Source organism: Choloepus didactylus, chromosome 5 (genome assembly GCF_015220235.1).
Source record: "Choloepus didactylus isolate mChoDid1 chromosome 5, mChoDid1.pri, whole genome shotgun sequence".
NCBI classification, from domain to species: Eukaryota; Metazoa; Chordata; class Mammalia; order Pilosa; family Megalonychidae; genus Choloepus; species Choloepus didactylus.
The window spans coordinates 137626473-137650165 of record NC_051311.1 but is presented as its reverse complement, the minus strand read 5'-3'; the positions used below and the strand labels follow the sequence as shown (position 1 = coordinate 137650165).

General features: G+C 36.2%; 3 protein-coding genes across 3 annotated transcripts in view; 2 read left to right on the top strand and 1 right to left on the bottom strand.

Moving 5' to 3' along the window:
* Positions 1-23693, bottom strand: part of TAX1BP1 (Tax1 binding protein 1) — a 148528-nt gene that overhangs the window by 43689 nt on the left and 81146 nt on the right. Inside the window, exons 8-12 of the mRNA XM_037836961.1 lie at positions 22412-22597; positions 14575-14799; positions 13483-13629; positions 12231-12354; positions 10890-10993 (exon numbers count right to left, since the gene is read on the bottom strand). Of these exons, the coding sequence (XP_037692889.1) occupies positions 10890-10993; positions 12231-12354; positions 13483-13629; positions 14575-14799; positions 22412-22597 (786 nt within the window). The remainder of the gene's footprint in view (positions 1-10889; positions 10994-12230; positions 12355-13482; positions 13630-14574; positions 14800-22411; positions 22598-23693) is intronic.
* Positions 4359-5069, top strand: LOC119534525 (ferritin heavy chain-like). Its single transcript, XM_037836964.1, has one exon. The coding sequence runs from the start codon at positions 4362-4364 to the stop codon at positions 4911-4913; it is 552 nt and encodes a 183-aa protein (XP_037692892.1). The 5' UTR covers positions 4359-4361; the 3' UTR covers positions 4914-5069.
* LOC119534524 (40S ribosomal protein S7-like) lies at positions 20513-20980 on the top strand. The gene has a single exon (XM_037836963.1). The coding sequence runs from the start codon at positions 20513-20515 to the stop codon at positions 20978-20980; it is 468 nt and encodes a 155-aa protein (XP_037692891.1).

Below are 23693 nucleotides of genomic sequence, written 5' to 3'. Positions count from 1 at the left end.
AATGGGCTGTGCGAACGCCTCAGTATCTGGCACGGAAGATAGCCTTTCACGCACCCGCTGCTAATTGACTCCGAGAGAGGAAGGCAAAGGTTAGCCAAAAGGGGAAAAAAAAACCACGCCCCTTGCAGCCATCTTCCCAGCAGGCTGGGAATGCTCTTGCCCGGCACCGGAGCCACAGCCCAGAGCTGCGCCAAAAAACCCAGTGTGACAGGAAGTGCTTCCAGCAACACACGTACACACCACAATATCGGGGGTGGACAACAGCCTTTCGTGCACCCGCAGCTAGTTGTCCCAGAGCTGGGAAGGCAGTGCTGTGTGAAAAAAGGGAAATTAACATGCCCCATTCAGCCATCCTTTCAGCAGGCTGGGAACGCCCCTACACAGCCCAGCGGCCCAGAACTTTCCTTGACAGATGGCAAGCACACTTGTGACGTAGCAGAACCTTCCCTCGGCAGAGGCCCTAGAAGGGCATGGGTTGCAAGAGACACCCACTTGGAAAACCCAGGGACCATATGCCAATACCAAAAACTTGTGTGTCAGCAGCAGAGACAATATGTGGCGAGACTGAAATGAAAGTTTAGACTCTTGGAACAGCCTTAAAACTCCAGGAACACTTGGGAGGTTTGATTGTTAAAGCTGCCCTCCCTCCCTAACCACTCAGACACACGCACCACATTCAGGGTGGACAGTACCAACAACATACCCAAACCTGGTGCACCAATTGGACCCCACAAGAATCAGACCCCACACACCACCAAGACAAAGTTGGGGAGAACTGACTTGAGGGGAATAGGTGACTCGTGGACGCCATCTGCTAGTTAGTTAGAGAAAGCATACACCACCAAGCTGGAGATCTGACAAATTAGAGATTCGCCCTTGAATAATCCTACATATCATAGAAGAACCCTATCAAGTAAAGCAAATGCCAAGAGGCCAAAAACAACAGAAAATTTTGAAGCATATGAAAAAACCAGACAATATGGATAACCCAAACCCAAACACCCAAATCAAAAGATCAGAGGAGACCCAATACTTGGAGCAATTAATCAAAGAACTAAAGATGAATAACGAGACCATGGCACAGGATATAAAGGACATGAAGAAGACCCTAGAAGAGCATAAAGAAGAAACTGCAAGAGTAAATAAAAAAATAGATGATCTTATGAAAATAAAAGAAACTGTTGACCGAATTAAAAAGATTCTGGATACTCATAGTACAAGACTAGTGGAAGCTTAACAATGAATCAGCAACCTAGAGAACCACAGAACGGAAAATGAAAGAACAAAAGGAAGAATGGGGAAAAAATCGAAATGGATCTCAAGGATACGACAGATAAAATAAAACATCCAAATATAAGACTCACTGGTGTCCCAGAAGGGGAAGAGAAGGGTAAAGGTCTAGAAAGAGTATTCAAAGAAATTGTTGGGGAAAACTTCCCACACCTTCTACACAATACAAATACACAAAGCATAAATGCCCAGCAAACTCCAAATAGAATAAATCCAAATAAACCCACCCCAAGAATATTCTGATCAGACTCTCAACTACTGAAGAGAAGGAGCAAGTTCTGAGAGCAGCAAGAGAAAAGCAATTCACCAACATACAAAGGAAACAACATAAGACTAAGTAGTGACTACTCAGCAGCCACCACGGAGGCGAGAGGCAGTGGTATGACGTATTTAAAATTCTGAGAGAGAAAAATTTCCAACCAAGAATACTTTATCCAGCAAAGCTCTGCTTCAAATTTGAGGGAGAGTGTAAATTTTTCACAAACAAATGCTGAGAGCTTTTGCTAATAAAAGACCTTCCCTAGTGACAGAGAAACAAAGAAAGGAGAGAGAGATATGGAGAAAGGTTCAGTACTAAAGAGATTTGATATTGGTTCATTAAAGGACATTAAGACAGAGAAGTAAAAACTATATCTGACAAACATAAACCAAAGGATAGTATGGCTGATACAAGAAATGCCTTCACAGTAATAACATTAAATGTAAATGGAATAAACTCCCCAATTAAAAGATACAGATTCGCAGAATGGATCAAAAAATATGAACTATCAATATGTTGCAAAGAGACACACACACAGAGACACAAAGAAATTGAACGTGAAAAAATATTTCATGCAAGCTACAGCCAAAAGAAAGCAGGAGTAGCAATATTAATCTCAGATAAAACAGACTTTAAATGCAAGGATGTTAGGAGAGACAAAGAAGGCCACTACATACTAATAAAAGGGGCAATTCAACAAGATGAAAATAACAATCATAAATGTTTATGCACCCAATCATGGGGCCACAAAATACAGGAGACAAACACTGGCAAAACTAAAAGATGCAATGGATGTTTCCACAATAATCGTGGGAGACTTCAACACATCACTCTCTCCTATAGATAGATCAACCAGACAGAAGACCAAGAAGGAAACTGAAAACCTCAACAATCTGATAAATGAATTGGATTTAACATATATATATATATATATATATATATATATATAACATCACATCCCAAATCACCAGGATACACATTCTTCTCTAGTGATCACAGAACTTTCTCCAAAATAGACCATATGCTGGGACATAAAACAAGCCTCAATATATTTTTTAAAAAATTGAAATTATTCAAAGTACATTCTCTGACCACAATGGAATACAATTAGAAGTCAATAACCATCAGAGACTTAGAAAATTCACAAACACCTGGATGTTAAACAACACACTCCTAAAATAAATGGTTTATAATGTAGAATGTAGGGGAACTAGCAATAGAGAGCAATTAATGAAGGGGAAATGATAATCCAATAAGAACAGATAAGCTACTGTGGGTAAATTTAATGTTCTGGGAATGCCCAGGAATGACTATGGTTAATTTCTGATGGGTATGGTAGGAACAAGTTCACAGAAATGCTGCTATTATTAGGTTATTTTCTTGGGGTAGAGTAGGAACATGTTGGAAGTAAAGTAGTTATTTTAGGTTAGTTATCTTTTTCTTACTCTCTTGTTATGGTTTGTTTGAAACTTTTTTTATTGTATATCTTTATCTTTTTAAAAAAATTTTATATAATTAACTTAAAAAAAGAGTTAATTAAGAGTTAATGGCAATCAATGCAATATATGATACTGGAGTGGATCTAAGAATGGAGGAGAAAAGCTCAAAGGGGGCATAAGGAAAAAGTGGAACATAGAATTTAAGCTTTATATCCATATTAATTTTCCTGAATTAATTGCAGTTAAGTTACTGACATAAGTGAATATCCTTGTTCATAGGAAATGTACACGGAGGTGTTAACGAGTTCAAGGAGTATGATATATGCAACCTGCTCTCAAATGTTCAGAAGATGATAAAAGGGTAGATAGATAATTGATAGAAAGATAATAGATATAGTTGAAAGAAAGGGGGGAGGGAGGGAGGGAGGAACGAAGGAACGAAGGAGAAAGAAAGGTACTGCAAAGGTAGCAAAATGTAAAATTGGTAGATACGGGTATCTGGGGGTGGGGGGGGTGCTGGAGTTCTCTGTATGGGGTTTGTATTGTATTTCCAACTGTCCTATATGTTTGAAAGCATTTCAAAATAAAAATTTTTTTTTAAAAGTCAATTTTGACACTTATATATGATGTCTATGTTAGTGTTGTGTAGAAGAACATAAGCAAAAATATTAATAGCTTTTATCTCTGGGGATAAGGATTATGGAGATACTTTTTACCATCTTTTTAATTTATTTCTATAATGTTACAATATTTCACAATAAGCATGTAATATTTTTGTAAACATAGGAAATAAAAGTTACAGGGGAGGGGTGGGGCAAGATGGTGGCATATAGAGGTGTGGAATTTAGTTAGTCCTCTAGAATATCTAGTAAATAGCCAGGAACAACTAGTGAATCATCTGGAACAATTGTTGGGGGACATCCATTACTGGACACACATCGTACATCAGCCTGGAATGGGTGGAACGGCTGAGATAGCAGCACAGAACTGGAAACCTGATACTGAATACAGCCTCGTCCTGAAACCTGGGCCTGTCTGGTCTGGGAAAATCTGACTGGGTTAATCAAGAAAACTAGATGCCTAGACAATCAAAAATGACAAATCACACTAGGGAAAAGGAAGATATGGTCCAGTCAAAAGAACAAATTTACACTTCAACTAAGATACAGGAATTGAAACAACTAATTATTAATCAAACAAATCTCCTAAATCAATTCAAAAATCAAATCAATGTGTCTAGGGAAGATATCGCAAAAGAGATGAAGGATAGTGGGCAAACAAGGAAGAACTAAGAAGTGAAAAAACAATTGGCAGAACTTATAGGAATGGAAGGCACAATTCAAGAGATGAAAAACACAATGGAGGCTGCCACCATGACGACCACAGGCCCATCGCAGGTGCGCCAGAACTACAACCAGGACTCAGAGGCCGCCATCAACCGCCAGATCAACCTGGAGCTCTACGCCTCTTACATCTATCTGTCGATGTCCTACTACTTTGACTGTGATGATGTGGCTTTGAAGAACATTGCCAAATATTTTCTTCACCAATCTCATGAGGAGAGGGAACATGCGGAGAAACTTATGAAGCTGCAAAACCAACACGGTGGCCGAATCTTCCTTCAGGATATCATGAAACCAGAACGAGACGACTGGGAGAGTGGGCTGAATGCAATGGAGTGTGCATTACTCTTGGAAAATAAGGTGAATCAGTCACTACCGGACCTGCACAAACTGGCCACTGACAAAAACGACCCCTACTTATGTGACTTCCTTGAGACTCATTACCTGAATGAGCAGGTAAAGTCCATCAAAGAATTGGGTGACTACATAACCAACTTGCGCAAGATGGGGGCCCCGGATTCTGGCTTGGCAGAGTATCTCTTTGACAAGCACACTCTGAGAAACAGTGATGATGAGAGCTAAGCCTTACACCGTCTTCCCCAGAGCCACAGGGTGACTTCCATGGTCACCATGGCAGTTGCATGCATGTTGGGTTTACCTTTACCTTTTCTATAAGTTGTACCAAAATCCAAGTTCTTTCACTTGTACCATTCCTTCAAATAAAGTGATCTGGTACCCCCCCCCCAAAAAAAAACATAATGGAGACATACAACAGCAGATATGAAGAGGCAGAAGATAAGATTCATGAACTGGAGGACAGGACATCTGAAATCTTACACACAAAAGAACAGATAGGGAAAAGAATGGAAAAATATGACCAGCATCTCAGGGAATTGAATGACAACATGAAGCACATCAATGTACATGTCATAGGTGTCCCAGAAGGAGAGGAGAAGGGGAAAAGGGCAGAAAGAAAAATGGAGGAAATAGCCACTGAAAATTTCCCATCTGTTATGAAGGAAACAAAATTACAGATCCAAGAAGCGCTGCGTACCCCAAACAGAATACACATGAACAGACCTATGTCAAGACACTTAATCAGATTATCAAATGTCAAAGACAAAGAATTCTGAAACAGCAAGAGAAAAGTGATCCATCACATAAAAGAGAAGCTCAATAACACTATGTGTCGATTTCTGAGAAGAAATCATGGAGGCAAGAAGGCAGTGGTATGATAATATTTAGATACTGGAAGAGTAAAACTCCCAACCCAGAATTCTGTATCAGGCAAAACTGTCCTTCAAAAATGAAGGAGAATTTAAAGTATTCTCAGACAGACACTGAGAGAGTTTGTGAACAAGATACCTGCTCTACAAGAAATATTAAAGGGAGGGACTACAGACAAATAGGAAAAGACGGGAGACAAGAGGTTTGGAGCACAATACCATGTGATGGTAGCATAATAATGTAAGTACAATGAACAAAGACAACTGTGAGTACAGTTGAAAGAGGAAGATTAGGGGCATGTAGGACACCAGAAGGAAAGACAGAAGATAAAGACTGGGACTGCATAACTTAGTGAAACCCAGAGTGGTCAATGTTTGTGATTAAATGTACAAATATGTTTTTACATGAGGGAGAACAAATGAATGTCAAGTTTGCAAGGTGTTAAAAATGGGGTGATAATGGGGAAAAAATACAATCAATGCAAACCAGAGTCTATAGTTAACAGTGACACTGTAATATGCTTCCATTAATTATAACAAAAACAATATACCAAAGCTAAATGTCTATAAGGGGGGGGTATAAAGGAGGTATATGGGATTCCTGGCATTGGTGTTGTTATCTGACCTTTTTTTATTGTATTGTATTTTAATTTTTTTTTTTTTTTTTTTTTTTCTGGTTATTAGTTGTCATTTTTTCTTTCTTTTATTTTTTACTTTTTTCACCTCTTCCTCTTTATTTGTGGAAGAAATGGAAATGTCCTCATATAGATAGTGGTGGTGAATGCATAACTATGTATAACTATACAGCTTACACTATGTGACCATGTGACTGTGACAACTGTGGGGTACCCACTCCCTTTATACAGTATATGCACAGAGGAACAGAAAAATAAAGATAAAAAGTAAATGAATAATAGGGAGGAATGGGTGGTATGGGATGTTTTGAGTATTCTTTTATACTTTAACTTTTATTCATATTCTTTTTTGTGTGTGGTAATGAAAATGTTCAAAAATTGATTGTGGTGATGAATGCACAACTATATAATGGTACTATGAATAACTGATCGTATACCCTGGATGATTTTATGGTATGTGAATATATCTCAATAAAACTGAGTAAGAGGGGAAGGAGGGAGAGAGGGAGAGGAAGAGAAGAGAGAGAAGAAAAAAGAAAAGAGAAGAAAAAAGAGAAGAAAGGAGAAAAGAGAAAAAAGAAAGAAAATTAGGTAATTATAATGCTGTTTTTCTCAGGCATTAGTAAGTGAAACTCAGATTTCCTGACCAAGACAATTTCTAGGTTGACTTCCTATACATTACACTTCTCTACAACACAGAAAGTCTAAAGAATGGAGTTAAAATCATAAAACAAAAAAAAGGTAAATAGGCCAATTTCATTTTGAATATTTTTGTTCAAGGTGAAATTTTTAAAATATGCTTTGAGCAATTCAACTGAGAAAAGTCTTTCCAACAAATAATGCTGGATCTACATGAAAATTTGAAACTTTGAAAGACATTATTAAGAAAATGAAAAGGCAAGCCACAGACTGACAAAAAATATTCATCACACCTATATCAAAGAACTACATCCAGAATGAAGAACTCTTACAATTCAGTAAGACAAAATCCTCAATTTTTAAAATGGGTAAAAGATGTGAACAGACACTTCACAAAATGATTTACAAATGACCAATAATCATATGATGCCCAGCCTTAACAGTCATTAGAGAAATGCAAATTGAAACCACAATGAGATATCACTAAACCTTCATTAGATTGGCTAAAATTAAACATACTGACTACAGACTGCTGGTTAGAACGCAGAGTGGTACAACAACCGTGTAAAACAGTTTGGTAGTTTCTTATAAAGTTCACCTACCATATGACCCAGCTATTTCACTCCTAGATATTTACCAAGAGAAACAAACAAAAAGATATGTCCACAAAGACTTGTACATGAATGTTCATAACAGCTTTATTTGTAATAGCCAACCCAATGTCCATCAACTGGCAATAAACCATGGTACATCCATACAATGGACTGCTACCTCAGAAATAAAAAGGAAGGAACTACTGATATAAGCAACAATATGGAAGACTCTCAAAATAATTATGCTGACAAAAAAGAGGGAGGGGGAATATATACCAGATGATTCCATTTATATAAAATTCTACAAAGTAGGCCAATCTACAGTGACAGAAAGAAGGTCAATGGTAACCTATGGATGGGAATAGAGGGAGGAATTCATTGCAAACGGTCACAAAAAAAACTTTTGGGGGTGACGGAAATGTTATCTTGATAATGTGATAGTTTCATGACTGTATACAAACTGTACACTTCAAATATATGCAATTTACTGGATTTCAAGTGTACCTCAATATAACTGTTTTTTAAAAATACAACTTAAGGAAATTGTGGCTTGAAAGGACATTCTATTATTTCTTTCAGTAACATTACTATGTCATGAGATTTTTAAAACATTCATTCAGAAGTGATTCATCCCTAATGAAGAAGTAGTTTAGTCCCTTTAAAAAAAACTATACTTTGAACTCAAGGATAAAACTGCTCTAATCAACCTTTCTACAGAAGGATCCTCTCAAGAAGTAAAATGTTCTGTTTAAGGTTTGAATAAGTGCACTTCCTCCATTTTGTGAAGTTGAAACATTTTCCAGGTGGCTTTAAAATAAAAAGAACATAGACAATACCCAATCTCAATTAACCATCTGTCCATTAGTCAGAGAAAGACATTTTGTTAGGTGAACAGAAAATAACTTTACATTACAATGATTTTACTCAGAGGCCTATTTGAACTGTTCCACAAAACACCCTCCTTATCACTCCCAAAGAAAGTAAATACTAGTATATAGGGTGAATGTTTTTACATGTGGGAGAACAAATGAAGGTCACCCATGTAAAATGTTGAAAAAGGGATGGTACTGGGGAAAAAATACAGTCAAAGCAAACTGGAGTCTGTGGTCAACAGTAACACTGTGATATGCTTCCATTAAATGTAACAAAGGCAATATATCAAAGCTAAAAAAATGTGTATGAGGGGGGATATAAGAGGGGATGGGGATATGGGACTCTTGGTACTGGTGGTGTTGTCCGACCTTACTATATTATGTATTGTATGATGTTTTATTTTTCTTTTTATCTTCTTTATTATTCGCTAAAAAAAAAAAAACAACTCCTTTTGTAGTAATCAATATGCTCAAGTGCTGACTGTCATGATACATGCACAACTACATGATGATACCATGAACAACTGATTGTACACTATGGATAACTGCATGGTATGTGAATACATCTCTATAAAATCATATGGAAAAATATAAATAGGGACACAAGTGCTGGAGAAAACATGGAGAGAGGGATTACCTATTTACTGTTGTAGCCTTTCTGGAGGACAGTGTGATGGTACCACAAGAAGCTAAGTATGTGGGTGCCATAAGGTCCTGCAACCTCATTATGGGGTATATGCTTAGAAGATCTGAAAGCAGGGACATGGGTGGACATTTGCACACCGGTGTTTATGTAGGCAGTATTCATGATGTGCAATGGGTGGAGGGGGACTAAGAGTACATTGACTGAGGAACAGAATGGTGAACTGTGGTGTATGCATAAATGCAATATTGAGCAACTGCAAAACGGAGTGAAGCTGTGAGACACTCAACAAAATTCATGGATCCTGTAGACAGCATTTTGAGTGAAGTACACCAGAAACGAAAAGATAAACATAATGCCTCACCAATATGGAGCAACTACAATGTGTAAACTCAGAATTCAGTCTTAGAGCACAGCTTATCAGGGGAAGACTCATTGTAACGGTCCCTAGATTGTAAGCTCTTACAGCAGTCACATCTATTCCTGAAATGTAATGGCTATCTCCAAATTCTGAGATGCTGATCCCTTTGTGTATGACCTGATTAGTCTCTGGAACTTTTGGTATCTGTGTGACACTTGAGGTTCAGAGCTAGAGCTCGGCAGATATGAATGTCAGTATTAGCGCATACAGCAACTGTTTAAAAAGCTGAAAGAGAGTCTATACTTCAATTAGAGATATGAATGAAGCAGATCTGGTTAGGATTAGAGCAAATTGGGCCAAAGGGTAAAGGATGACACAGACTGCGTGTTACAACTTCAACTTCCATGTGAAACCAAGGGAAGAGATGGTTTAAAGCAGGATCTATATTTTCTGTAGTACACTAAACAATTTAACTTGTACAGTCAGCTTGCTCAAACACCATGATTACACAGAACTTTGAATAGGAAGTGAGATCTGGTAGGTTTGTACAGGTTAGTGTGAAGTAGCAACACATCCCAGAGTAAGTCAGGCAGAGAATAAAAAGATATAGCAGGGCCCCCCTGAGGAGCAGGGGGGAAATGCAGAAGTGCTAGACTTCCTCACTTGGGTTGTTGCTGATGTTCTCATAAACATTTGAGAATTGACAGTTTGGTATGCCCTCATGAGGCTTGTTGCTGCAAAGGAGAAGCTAAACCTGCTTATAATTATGACTGAGAGTCTCCCGAGTGCCTCTTTGTTGCTCAGATGTGGCCCTCTCTCTCTAGCTAGGCCAACTCAGCAGGTGAACTCACTGCCCTCCCCTCTACGTGGGACCTGACTCCCAGGGATGTAAATCTCTCTTGGCAACACAGGATATGACTCCCAGGGATGAACCTGGACCCGCCATCGTGGGATTGAGAACATCTTCTTGACCAAAAGGGGGAAGCAAAATGAAACAAAACAAGGTTTCAGTGTCTGAGAGATTTCAAATGGAGTCAAGAGATCACTCTAGTGGGCATTCTTATGCACTATATAGATATCTCTTTCTAGGTTTTAGTAAATTAGAATTGCTAGAAGTAAATACCTGAGACTATCAAACTCCAACCCAGTGGCCTTTACTCTTGAAGACTACTGTATAACTATGTAACTTACAAGGGGTGACAGTGTGATGATGAAAACCTTGTGGATCACACTCCTTTACCCAGTGTATGGATAGATGAGTAGAAAATGGGGACATGAACTAAATGAAGATTGGGGTGGGATGGGGGGGGATGATCTGGGTGTTCCTTTTTGTTTTTTATTCTTATTTTTATTCTTTCTGGTATAAAAAAAAAATGTTCAAAAATGGATGGGGGTGATGGTACTGTGAACAGTTGATTGTACACCATGGATGACTGTATGGTATGTGAATATATCTCAATAAAACTGAATTCAAAAAAAAAAAAAAAGAAGAAGAAAGCAACTCCAGGATACTAGTCAAAACAATGAAGGTAAGCTAAACTATCTACATTCAATAAATGTATCTTTTAGTTGCAAGGAAGCTAACTTACCTGCAAGAGTTGTTTACATTTTTTATACTTTTCTGTTTTGTCAGCAATTTCTTTGGTCATTTCACAGACTTGCCCCTTTGTTACCATGTCAAAATCTGTCTCAGCTATTAACAAGGCAGAAAGCAAAATTGTTAAAAAGTATTCTGTCCCTTATATTATCTTCCTGTTCAGAATAAAGGGTCAGAATACTTTAGAATAAATTAATGGAATACCAAAGGAGAGAAACATCTACTCATACTGTTAATAAACAAATAAGGGATACATAAGCACCAGGTGAGAATTTTAAAATATCAGTTTGGCCAGAACCAAATTCAAATTCAATAATGACTGCTCATTCCTTTTTTTTCTTCTTTGCTAGAAATAATTCTGAAAAGGTGCCAAAAATATCTTTTCTTTCCATAACTGAATAGACAGGTAAGTAGGAAAGCCATACTCCTTGAGAAAACATTTTAAATAATTCTTCTAGTCATTACTATCCACTAAGTCTTTATTACATAAATGCTCTGTAACATCATTCTAGATACTATGGAGTATACACAAAGATGGAAGGTTGGATCCTGTCTTACACGGGCTGAACATAAATACTTAACCATATATGATGTTCACAATACATTTAAAAAGACTAAAACATTAATTACTACAAACACTAAACAAAGAAATATATTTTTTCTAGTACTTACTTTCATTATTGTCAAGTTTTTGATTTACAGAAAGGTAAAAAGAAGAAATTAAGACAAGTGAAAATCTAGAGTTAACTTAAATATTTATTCATATATTCACTATGTTACCCTAATCTGTTCTATAAGTTAATGAACAATAAACTACTACAAATTCAAGTTAACCTCTAACAGGTACACTAACAAGGAAAGTACCCTATTGATACAAAGCAGTCAAGAAAAAAGATAAGCAAGAATAGAACAGAGGGTTCACAAGTCCTCCTCCACCCTCCAAGAATTGTACAATAAAATGCCAAAATAAAATGTTCCAAAATTCCGAAGACTTAATGGAACATTAAGTAAACATTAAAACTCCTGGCTTTTGTCACAGATGGCTCAAATGAGGACTTACCACAGTCCCAGCTCATTTAACACTGTGAATGAATTTAATACTTCATTATCTCACAAATATAAACACAAGTTCACACTAACATTTTGTGTTTTCACCATATGTAATAATTCATCTTACTTTTATACCCTTATTTTCCTTTTTCCCTTAATTTCCTCACTTGCAATGTAAGGATCTTTGTAAGCTCCCTAAAACTCATATCTGGAACAGGCAGTATATTTAAGTATAAATATTTATCAAGGCAGGACAGTACATAAAAACTCAAAAGATTTTTACCTGCAGAAGGTGGTGGCTTTACATCTATAGTAGAAGTAGTACTAGCTGGATCTGTGTTTATTGAAGCATCATTCACTTTCTGTTGATTCCCGATTTTCTTTGTGACGACACTATTATTATTGGCCTATTCAAAATGTTAATAATTATAATGACTTATATTTCCTTCCCTTGGTGTAAATAATCATAAAAATAAACCTTGACGGGTCCTCCCCCCAAGGCTGCTATTGCCCAAAAGCTAACAAGGACTAAAGTTACACATATCACCTTACAAATGAGAATAGTTTCCTTTTTCTTGTGAAGTCATGAAAACACCACCAAACAAGTCATTCACAGAAATCCCCCTGTTGAATTCCTCACAAGTTTTCTACTAAGTCACAAGGCACTCAAAAGACCTAAACCAAAATCTTTACATAGGGATCATATTTAAAATAAAATGGTTTTTTTTTGTTTTTTTTCAAAAATCCTTCCTACTTTACCAGATGCATGTTGTTTCTTCGACTTTCAGATTTCAAAAAAATAAAACTCGGAAATATCATTCACATCATATATTACACAAATAAAACTGTCTTCAGGGAAAATTTTGTCTATTAAAAAACAGGGTATCATGTCCAACTTCAGGTTTTAAATGTTTGTTTAGATGTGTCTTCTCCACTTCCAGCAGTCTATTACAAGCCTTGTATCTAAGTACCAAAACTTAAGGGCCCACATTAAAACATACATCAAAACAAAAACATTTTCTTTTGCTTTATTACAAACCTACCCACCCACTTGTAAATGGGATACAAAATAATTAGCAAACATTCTTTCACACTTCCTAATACAATAGATATGAGAAGGATGGAAGAACTTGCCAATAACAACTGAGAAACCCTCTAAGACCCTAGGGATGATTTAATGGTGAACCCTTCTGAAGAAAGGCTTCATTATCACAAGGAGAGATTTAATAATATACATTGAGTTCTGAAGTAACAGAGGAATTTAGCAAGAACTTAGAGGTAAATTGTCAGAAAAACAGGACTCTCCTGTTTTTCCTTGCTGCTGCTCGTTTCCTTCACTGGTTCTCCAGCAAATAATATTTATATTAATTATATCATATCTATTATATTATCACAGTATTATGCCAATGACCTGAAATCAAGCACAAATCAATTGTATCCAAAACGCTGATATTTAGAGTATTATAAATTCGGTTTGCAAACAAAAACATTGGTAAAGGAAACATATTACCAGGTATGAATTCAATGATACCTACTGACTGGTCGGTAAGTTTATTTATTTGTTTTTGGAGCCTCTGGCATTCCTTGAATTTTTCTTTATAATGATCTGCTGCCATCTGAAGACGGAGTTTCAGATCTTCAACTTCTCTTCTCAATTCATGTTCCAGTGTATCAGTCTTTTCCTAAGAAATAAACAAACACTTTCTCAAGGCAAAGGGTAAAAATCTGATACCTTACAATGTAGTTATGAATAAATCCCCTCATTTTCCCTTTTTTCTTCATGGTTTTTAATTTTTATTTGTTTTGGGGGTTTTGGCTACATAGCTACATTAGTCCTCCTAATAATAAATCCAGCACTGTTTTCTTAGAACAAGGCTCATTAAAAAACTGTACCACCTCCTGATGAGCAAGTACAGTAAATTCTCATTCACAGTAGTTATGTTACATAAAGTTGCTGAGAAAATTGAGTTAGCAAATAATGAACCACTGCTCCTAGAGGAAATACATGGTTAGGTTCCTACAAGCCTCTGGTCACAACATTTTTAGCAACTGATCAATACTTAACCTTCTTTTATGTGTGTTTCTGTTTATAGACACCGTACATAATATATATTGTTGATTCACTGACACTGAACTCATGGCCAGCAGCACTGTAAAGCATGCCTGAACAAACTTTTATCTAACAAAAACATTTTCTCCGTAAGGCACATCACAACCTTCTGGCACTTAGGACCACTCAACAACACTTCAGCATTATCCTTGGGGTTTACCTGAGACAACATAATCACCAACAAAAAGCACAAAAACGCAAAAATACATTAGATAGACAGTGAAAAGGACACTAGATTACAGGAGAGTTGAAAACAAGAAGGCAGAATGTAGTCTTGTTCAACCTCAGCTGGGAACTTGCAATGCTGGGCAACTCAAAGTTTTTTGCCACTAGGCACATGTCTGCAAATGACGGCAAAAGCACCGTAAGTATTGATTTTGAGATTACAAATTTTAGCAAGTAGGTAAATTCACAAACACAGAATCTGCAGATAATGAGGATTGACTGTAATATAACTCTCTGAAATAATTATAATGCTGTTTTATGCAGCTAGTAAATAAAAATTAACCTGCTTTACCTGATCTTTTTTCACAGCATTTAGTTTAAGTTCTGCCACTGCATCAGCTAACTGCTTTTTGACTTTCTCATTTTCCACACGTGCAGTATGTAGATCTGCCATTGTCTTATCTCGCACATTTACAGCATCACTAAGTTCCTTAGCCAGAAAGACAACTTCTTGCCGAGTTGCCTGAACCTGTTCCTCTGCTTTACGAAGTTGCTCCTTTAAAAAAACTGTATCTTCCTGAAGAAAGGTAGATAAATATATTTATAATTAAACCACTCAAGTAAAAAACAAAAACAAACTTTACTCATATCCCAACAGATCCAAAATTTTAAATGAAATACTGTTTTTCTGTTCATGACTTAGATGAGGTAAGTCAGTCTAAGATGTGACTGTTTTAGATTCTCCATACAGCAACTCCATATATTGGATATCATTTCTACCATTTCATACTTAAGGAAACTGAAGCATAGGAAGTCAGGTAATATACCCAGTGCTTAAAGACCAGGCTAAACCAACATTTGAACGAAAGCTCCTGACCTCCAGAAGCCACCTAGCTAGAACTACAGACTTCATTTTATGATTATCAATGAAAATAACTTCAACAACTTCTTTGTAACACCAAAAATTTTGGTTAAAGTTTTTCCTACGTCCTACCCTAAAAGACTAACCCAAGAAATACAATGTTAATCTAATCTAATTTTCCATATCATTATGAAAACAGAACAGATTTAGAACTTAGTTCTAAAAACAAAATATTGATATACTGATAGCAAAAATGAGACAATAGGAAAATGGAAAGCAACTAGCACCACTTAACAAACCTAAAAGTACATTTAAAAAGTTAAAATTGTTTTAAGAGTATTTCCTTTAATATTAAAACTGTACATTAAAAGCACAATAAATCTAGTTTATTCAACTTTTCTGTTTTTATCTCTATTATAAAAGAATGTGAAATCAGGAGGAAAAAAAACATAACCCATTCTTGACTTTTAAACTGTTAGCTCCTTGGAAGAAAAAATTATATAATCTTCAGAAGGGGAAAATCTTACAAGACATAACACTAATAGATCTAACTACATCAAAATTGTCAACTTCTGTATGTCAAAAAAGCAAACGGCAAAAACATGAACTAGGAGAAAATTATCTGTAAAATACTCAAGAAAGGTATAATAATATTCAAATATAAACATTTTTCTAATCAATAAGAAAAGGAAAAATCCCAAACAAAAAAAATGAGTAAAAGGCATGAACATGGCAATTTTAAAATAGGAAGACTTGACTATTTTGCAAACAGAAAAAATCCATCAACATTCAAATTAAGTTACAACAAGATACCATTCATTCACTTTCTTTCAAATCAACAAAGATTGAAAACCAGTAACAACCCAGTACTTAGATGGGTTTAGGGAAACTAGCACACTCATAAGTAGTTGGGCTTACATAAACTTTCTGATCAGATTTTTGCAACATTCTTCAACACTTTAAAAAATGCACATGGCTTTTGCTAGCAATTTTATTGTTATGAAATTTTTTCTACTATGATAATATTAAAGGATATGTCCATAAGTTTAGCTTTATAAGGATTTATATTAAAACACTAAAAAAGTGGAAAAACTTAAAAAGTTTCATGAGAATTTTTCATAATGAAATTATAGCATATCCTCCACAATGAAAGTCTTTACAGCCATTACAAACACTAGTATACCTCATACACTACTGTTGAGAATAAAAATCACTAAAGCATTTTTTGAAAGGCAATTTGAAACTAACTATCAAAATTTTAAATTACTCCTTCACTCAGCAATTCCACTAGGAGAAAATTTATTCTACAGACTGATATATGCACATAGATATCTTCTCAAGGATGTTTACTGCCACTTGCTTTTAACAGCTAAACAATGTAAACATCTAAAAATTATTATATGGTATACAGCTAGAGTATGTACTACGGAGGAACACTACACAACTATTAGAATGAATGAGGATTTCCATTCTATTCAATTCTATAAATTAAAAGAAAATTTGTAACTACATAAATTCTCATTTGTATTAAAATATAAATGCACATGTGCATTTAAAGAACATTTCTAGAAAAATTAAAAATGCTATAGTGTTACCTCTGAGAAAGGATAAGGACTACTTTTACCTCGTACCTATGTGTACTGTTGGAATTTTTTTAACCATGATCTTGTACTGCTTTAATAATTTAAAAAGTTTTGACAATTAGTAGTTATTTTTCCCAGGTAACTCCATAACTATGTTTTTATCCTCACAGAAGTTTTGCTTTAATAGATAAAAGATACTTAGAGAATTGATTAGCATTTTATAAATAACAAAAAAAAAAAAAAATCAAATATACCTTTCACAACTGCATTGGCATTTGCAAACTGCCACATTAAATACCCTGAAAAGTAACTCAGATTTAATCATTAATTCTAAGTGTCAGGTACTTCTAATGTTTCAGGCATTTCATTAACTATTTTTGAGAAGTGTAAAATACCAAAATCAATGTAACACCCATCCATAAAATATGCTGATAAACAGAGGCAAATTTACACAATGAAGTACTATGCAGCTATTTTTTAAAATGAGGAAGGTCTCTATGAAATGATATGGAACAATTTCCAGCTTATAGTGTTCTGTGAAAAAAAGCAAAGGGCAAAAGAGTTTATATAGCATGCTACCATCTTTAAGAGAAGTGTGTGTGTGTGTACACAAGCTTATTTTGCAAAAACAAAAGGACAAACTGGAAACTAATAAAAAGTCTACGTAAGAGTGTAGGTAGAGAAAGGGTAAAATACAGGAAAAAGAATGAAACTTCTGAGTAAACTTTTTATGCCATTTTCACTTGTGAACCATGTATCTACATATTCAAAAATAAAATTAAAGGTCAGGGTAGTAATAGAAAATCTTGAAATTAAATAGAAACAAAACTAAATCTAAATGTACTACAAATTCAGAATATAAGCATGAAAAAATACAATTCAAGTAACTTTTGAACACAGTACACTATACACTCATAGTGAAATACATTATAGGAAAAATAACTGGAAAGATAACCTTGAACTTTATTTAACAGGTTTATTATTTGAAGTGGCCCTGACATTATAATTCTGAAAGTACTGGGTCTGTATGGATGGAACGAGAACTTGAATAAATATACTGATGTTTTTTGGAAACAAGGATTTTCATAGTGAGAGAAGGGATATATAAATATGGAATGGAAATAGGAAAGAAAGAACCCAAAGGTAATGGATTTGAATTTTTAAAATCAGACATGAATGTCAGTATTAACGCATACAGCAACTTAAAAAAAAAAAAAAGTTGAAATAGAGCCCGGACTCCAAACAGAGATATAAATGAAGCAGAACTGGTTAAGAATAGGCAAATCGGGCCAAAGGGTAAAGTTGAAACTGTGTGTTAAAATTTCAACTTCCACGTGAGACTAAGGGAAGAGATGTTTATTTGGTGTAGGAACTATATTTTCTAAACAATATAACTTCTATAGTCAGTTTGTTCAAACACCACAGTTACATGGAACTTTGAATAGGAAGTGAGCTATGGTAGGTCTGTATAGGTTAGAGTGAAATAGCAACACATCCCAAAGTAAATTGGGTGGAGAATAAAAATATATATTTGGAGCCCCCCTGAGGAGCTGGGGGAGGATGCGGAGGTGTTGGACTTCCTCACCTGGATTGTTGCTAATATTCTCACAAACATTGGGGACTGATGGCTTGATAGGCTGAGCCCTCTGTCTTGGGGCTTGCCCCTATGCAGCTTGTTACTGCAAAGGGGAGGCTTAACCTGCTTATAATTGTGCCTAAGAGTCTCCCCCCTGGGTGCCTCTTTGTTGCTCTAACTAAGCCACCTTTGGCAGATGATCTCACTGCCCTCCCCCTTCGTGGGACCTGACTCCCAGGGGTGTAAATCTCCCTGGCAAAGCAGGATATGGCTCCCGGGAATGAATATGGACCTAGCATTGTGCGATTGAGAACATCTTCTTGACCAAAAGGGGGTTGTGAAACGAAACGAAATAAAGCTTCAGTGGCTGAGAGATTTCAAATGGAATCAAGAGGTCACTCTGGTGGACATTCTTAAACTCTATATAGATAACACTTTTTAGGTTTTAATGTATTAGAGTAGCTAGAAGTAAATACCTGAAACTACCAAACTCCAACCCAGTAGCCTTGACTTTTTTTTTTTTTTTATTAAATTCAGTTTTATTGAAATACATTCACACACCATACAATCATCCATGATATACAATCCACTGTCCACAGTATGATAACATAGTTATGCGTTCATCACTACAATCTATCTCTGAACATTTTCCTTACATCAGAAAGAATCAGAACAAGAATAAAAAATAGAAGTGAAAAAAGAACACCCAAATCATCCCCCCGTCCCACCCCATTTGTCCTTTAGTTTTTATCCCCATTCCTCCACTCATCCATACACTAGATAAAGGGGGTGTGATCCACAAGGTCTTCACAATCACACTGTCAACCCCTTGTAATCTACATTATTATATAATTGTCTTCAGGAGTCCAGACTGCTGGGTTGGAGTTTGGTAGTTTCAGGTATTTACTTCTAGCTATTCCAATACATTAAAGCCTAAGAGGTGTTATCTATATAGTGCATAAGAATGTCCACCAGAGTGACCTCTCGACTCCATTTGGAATCTCTCAGCCACTGAAACTATTTTGTCTCATTTTGCATCCCCCTTTTGGTCAAGAAGATACTCTCAGTCCCATGATGCTGGGTCCACATTCATCCCCGGGAGTCATACTCTGCATTGCCGGGGAGATTTATACCCCTGGGAGTCGGGTCCCACGTAGGGGGGAGGGCAGCGAGTTCACCTGTTGAGATGGCTCAGTTAGAGAGAGAGAGGGCCACATCTGAGCAACAAAGAGGTACTCAGGGGGAGACTCTTAGGCACCATTACATACAACTTTAGACTCTCCTTTGTGGTAATGAGCTTCATAAGGGCAAGTCCCATGCTCGAGGGCTCAGCACGTCAAACCACCAGTCCCAATGTTTGTGACAACATCAACACCAGTCCAGGTGAGGATGTCCAACACATCCGCACCTTCCCCCAGATCCTCGGGGCTGGGGAGGGGGAGGCTGTAAATATATTTTTTATTATCTGCCCAAATTACTCTAGGATGTGTCACTATTTCACTCCAGCCTATACTAACCTACCGTATCTCACTTCCTATTCAAAGTTTCATGCAATTGTGGTGTTTGAACAAATCGACTGTAGAGTTGTACCGTTTAGAAAATTTAGATCCTGTACCAAATAGATATCTATTCCCTTGGTCTCATATGAAAGTTGAAGTTTTAAAACACAATCAGTTTCAACCTTTATCCTTTGGCCTGGCTTGCCCTGGTCTTAACCAGACCTGCTTCATTCATATCACTAATTGAAGTCTGTAGCCTTGACTCTTGAAGATGATTGTGTAACAATGTTGATTACAAGGGGTGACAGTGTGATTGTGAAAACCCTGTGGATCGCACTCTCTTTATCCAGTGTATGGATAGATGAGTAGAAAAATGGGGACAAAAACTAAATGAAAAATAAGGTCGGATGGGAGGGATGATTTCAGTGTTCTTTTTTACTTTTATTTTTTATTCTTATTCTGATTCTTTCTGGTGTAAGGAACATGTTCAAAAATAGATTGGGGTGACGAATGCACAACTCTATGATGGTACTGTGAACAGTTGATTGTACACCATGGATGACTGTATGGTATGTGAATACATCTCATTAAAACTGAATTTAAACAAAATCGCCATTCTGCAACCATTAAAATGTAATAGCTGCTCTTCCTAGGCCAGCACTCAACAAGAAAAAGGCCATGTTCGTTTGAGCACAAAGACTGTGAAGCCCAATGGCGAAAAGCCTGATGAATTCGAGTATGGCATTTCTCAGGCTCTTTTTGAGCTGGAGATGAACTCAGACCTAAAGACTCAGTTAAGGGAGCTGAATATAACAGCAGTCAAGGAAACTGAAGTTGGAGGTAGCCGGAAAGCTATTATAATCTTTGTTCCCGTTCCTCAATTGAAGTCTTTCCAGAAAATCCAAGTCTGGCTAGTATGTGAATTAGAGAAAAAGTTCAGTGGAAAGCACACCGTATTTATTGCTCAGAGGAGAATTCTGCCTAAGCCAACTCGAAAAAGCCATACACAAAATAAGCAAAAGTGTCCCAGAAGCCATACTCCAACAGCTATACACGATGCAATACTTGAAGACCTGGTATTCCCAAGTGAAACTGTGGGCAAAAGAATCCATGTAAAACTGGACAGCAGCCGGCTTATAAAGGTTCATTTGGACAAAGCCAGCAGAACAATGCAGAATACGAGGTTGAAACTTTTTCTGGTGTGTATAAGAAACTCACTGGCAAGGATGTTATTTTGAATTTCCAGAATTTCAATTGTAAGCCAAAATGACTAAATAAAGTATCAACACCCCCCCCCAAAAAAAAAAAATAGCTGATGCAGGTGAGGATCATCAAGGGATTAAAAAAAACTACAGGGTAAAGGCTATAAGGGATGATTGCTAATGTGCTCACAGACATAGGGGACTGGTGGTTTGATGGGCTGAGCCCTCTGCCAAGAGGTCACTCTGGTGGGCACTCTTACGCACAATATAGACAACCATTTTTAGGTTCTAATGAATTGGGGTAGCTGGCCGTAGATACCTGAAACTATCAAACTACAACCCAGAACCCATGAATCTTGAAGACGATTGTATAAAAATGTAGCTTATGAGGGGTAACAATGGTATTGGGAAAGCCATAAGGACCACACTCACCTTTGTCTAGTTTATGGATGGATGAGTAGAAAAATGGGGGAAGGAAACAAACAAACAGACAAAGGCACCCAGTGTTCTGTTTTACTTTAATCACTTTTTCACTTTAATTATTATTCTTGTTATTTTTGTGTGTGTGGTAATGAAGGTGTCAGGGATTGATTTTGGTGATGAATGTACAACTACGTAATGGTACTGTGAACAATCGAATGTACAATTTGTTTTGTATGACTGCGTGGTATGTGAATATATCTCAATAAAATGAATATAAAAAAAAAAGGCTATCAGGGAACAAGATGTACACATGATCTCCAAGTATTATCCCACATTATTACCTAGTAATTACAAAGGAAAGGCACCCATATAATGGAGAGACAGGCAGACATAACTTTAAACAAGTGATCAATACCACGAAGAATTGAACACTGACATGTACCTTTTGATATGACTGCAATGGAGTGTACAAAACACCATTTATGTCTTTTCTTGACAAAAATGTCTGACTTGAATCTAGTCATGAGGAAGCAATGGATAAATCCAGATTGTAGAACTTTCAAACAACCTGAACTCTTCAAAAATACTAATGCCATAAAAGATTAAATATATATATATGTAGGGACACTATTCTAGATTGAAGCAAACTAAAAACATAAAACAATCAAATAAATGTGTGATCTATGATTACCCCTGAATTGAAAAATGTAAAACGTTATATAAGAACATATTTAGGACAATGTGAACGGCTACTATACACGAGAATGAATATTACCATACGAATGTTAAATTTCTTGCATATTACAATGGTATTGTGTTTATAAAGAAGGATGTTCATGTTCAAAGGCGATACATGCTAAAGTATTCAGGGTGAAATGCCACAATGCTTGCAACTGAATTTCAAATGGTTTAAAAATAAAAAAAGATACATAAATGGAGGAGATAAAACAAAGATGTAAATGATTTCACCATATAATGGGTACTCATTGTTCTGTAGGTTTGAAATTTTTCAAAATTCAAATATAAACATTTCAAAATACTTACCTTAGTTGAGTTTGTAAGCAAATAAGCCCTTTGCATGTTTTCCTTTTCAGCCAAACAGAACTGAAGTCTGCCAATCTCTTCTTTGAAATGAGTGATCATGCTTTCTTTATTCCCATCTAAATTCTTTAAAGTCTGGACCTCTGACACAAGCTTGGTATTTTCTATTTCTGTATTCTTCAAATGTACCTATAAAAATGCTTGAAAATGTCAAGATTATTCTTTCTAACTCCATAAACTAAGTTAGTCAAAATTTAATATACCACTGTTTATCTCTATAACCCAAAGATGATCAAGTGGAAAGGAAGGCGTATCAGACTAGCAATCAGGAGACCCAAGTTTTACCAAAAGACTAGCTGTGTGGAGCAGAACACAACTTTTTCTAAGCTTCTTTTTTACTTTATGGAGAGATTAATTCTAAGGTCTGACCTCTAAAGTCTTCCTTTAATTTAAATGATTTTAGGTTCTCTTTTAAAATGCAAATGAATTTGGTTGTCTTTTTGGGAAAACAGATTATATTACAGGCAAATTCAGATATGAGGGCATGACCAAATTGTGAAAAACTAGAAAGGGTATACTTAAGAATATCTTAAGCAATTCAATTTTTAGTTTATGAAAAGTACTATGCCATTTATTTCCTGTGTGCCTAAAAATATATTTGTTGATAAATTAGCATAAGTATTGATTTTCCCAGGGACTTTGCTGCTAATTTGCTCATAACAGATATATAAATCAAACTCCATAATTAGAATTACAAAGAACACAGCTACCTAGTACCCAGTTCCCCTTTAAGATTACTAGAGAGAAGTGAATTAACGTACTTCTTGAGCTTTATTCTTTAAGTATTTTGAATGCTGAAAGACTAGTTCCTGTTCACAAGGATAAAATATAGCTCCTCATTCTCTAAAAGTATCAGCAGCCAACACCTTGTGGTATCAGTTTTAAAACACAATCTTAATTTTCATAATCATCAGTTCATGAAAATGTTTTGCCAATCCCTCTAATTCTGATAGGTCAGGGCTGAAACTTATCTAGCAGAGGCAACAGGAGAGAGACTAGATGAATTTCTCTGGTTTCTTGTGAACAATTTGGATTGGGAAGTTCTGAGGTAACAGACTAGTAAGAGGTCTTCTCAAACTGGATAAAAACACAACCAAAACAAAAAAAACTTCCATTTTGGAGGTACATACATACACATACACAAATAAAATACTGTTCAGAACATGGGGTGGAGAGTATTCAAATGAAAAATTCCAATGTCACCTTAATCCAACAGCTCATGCCT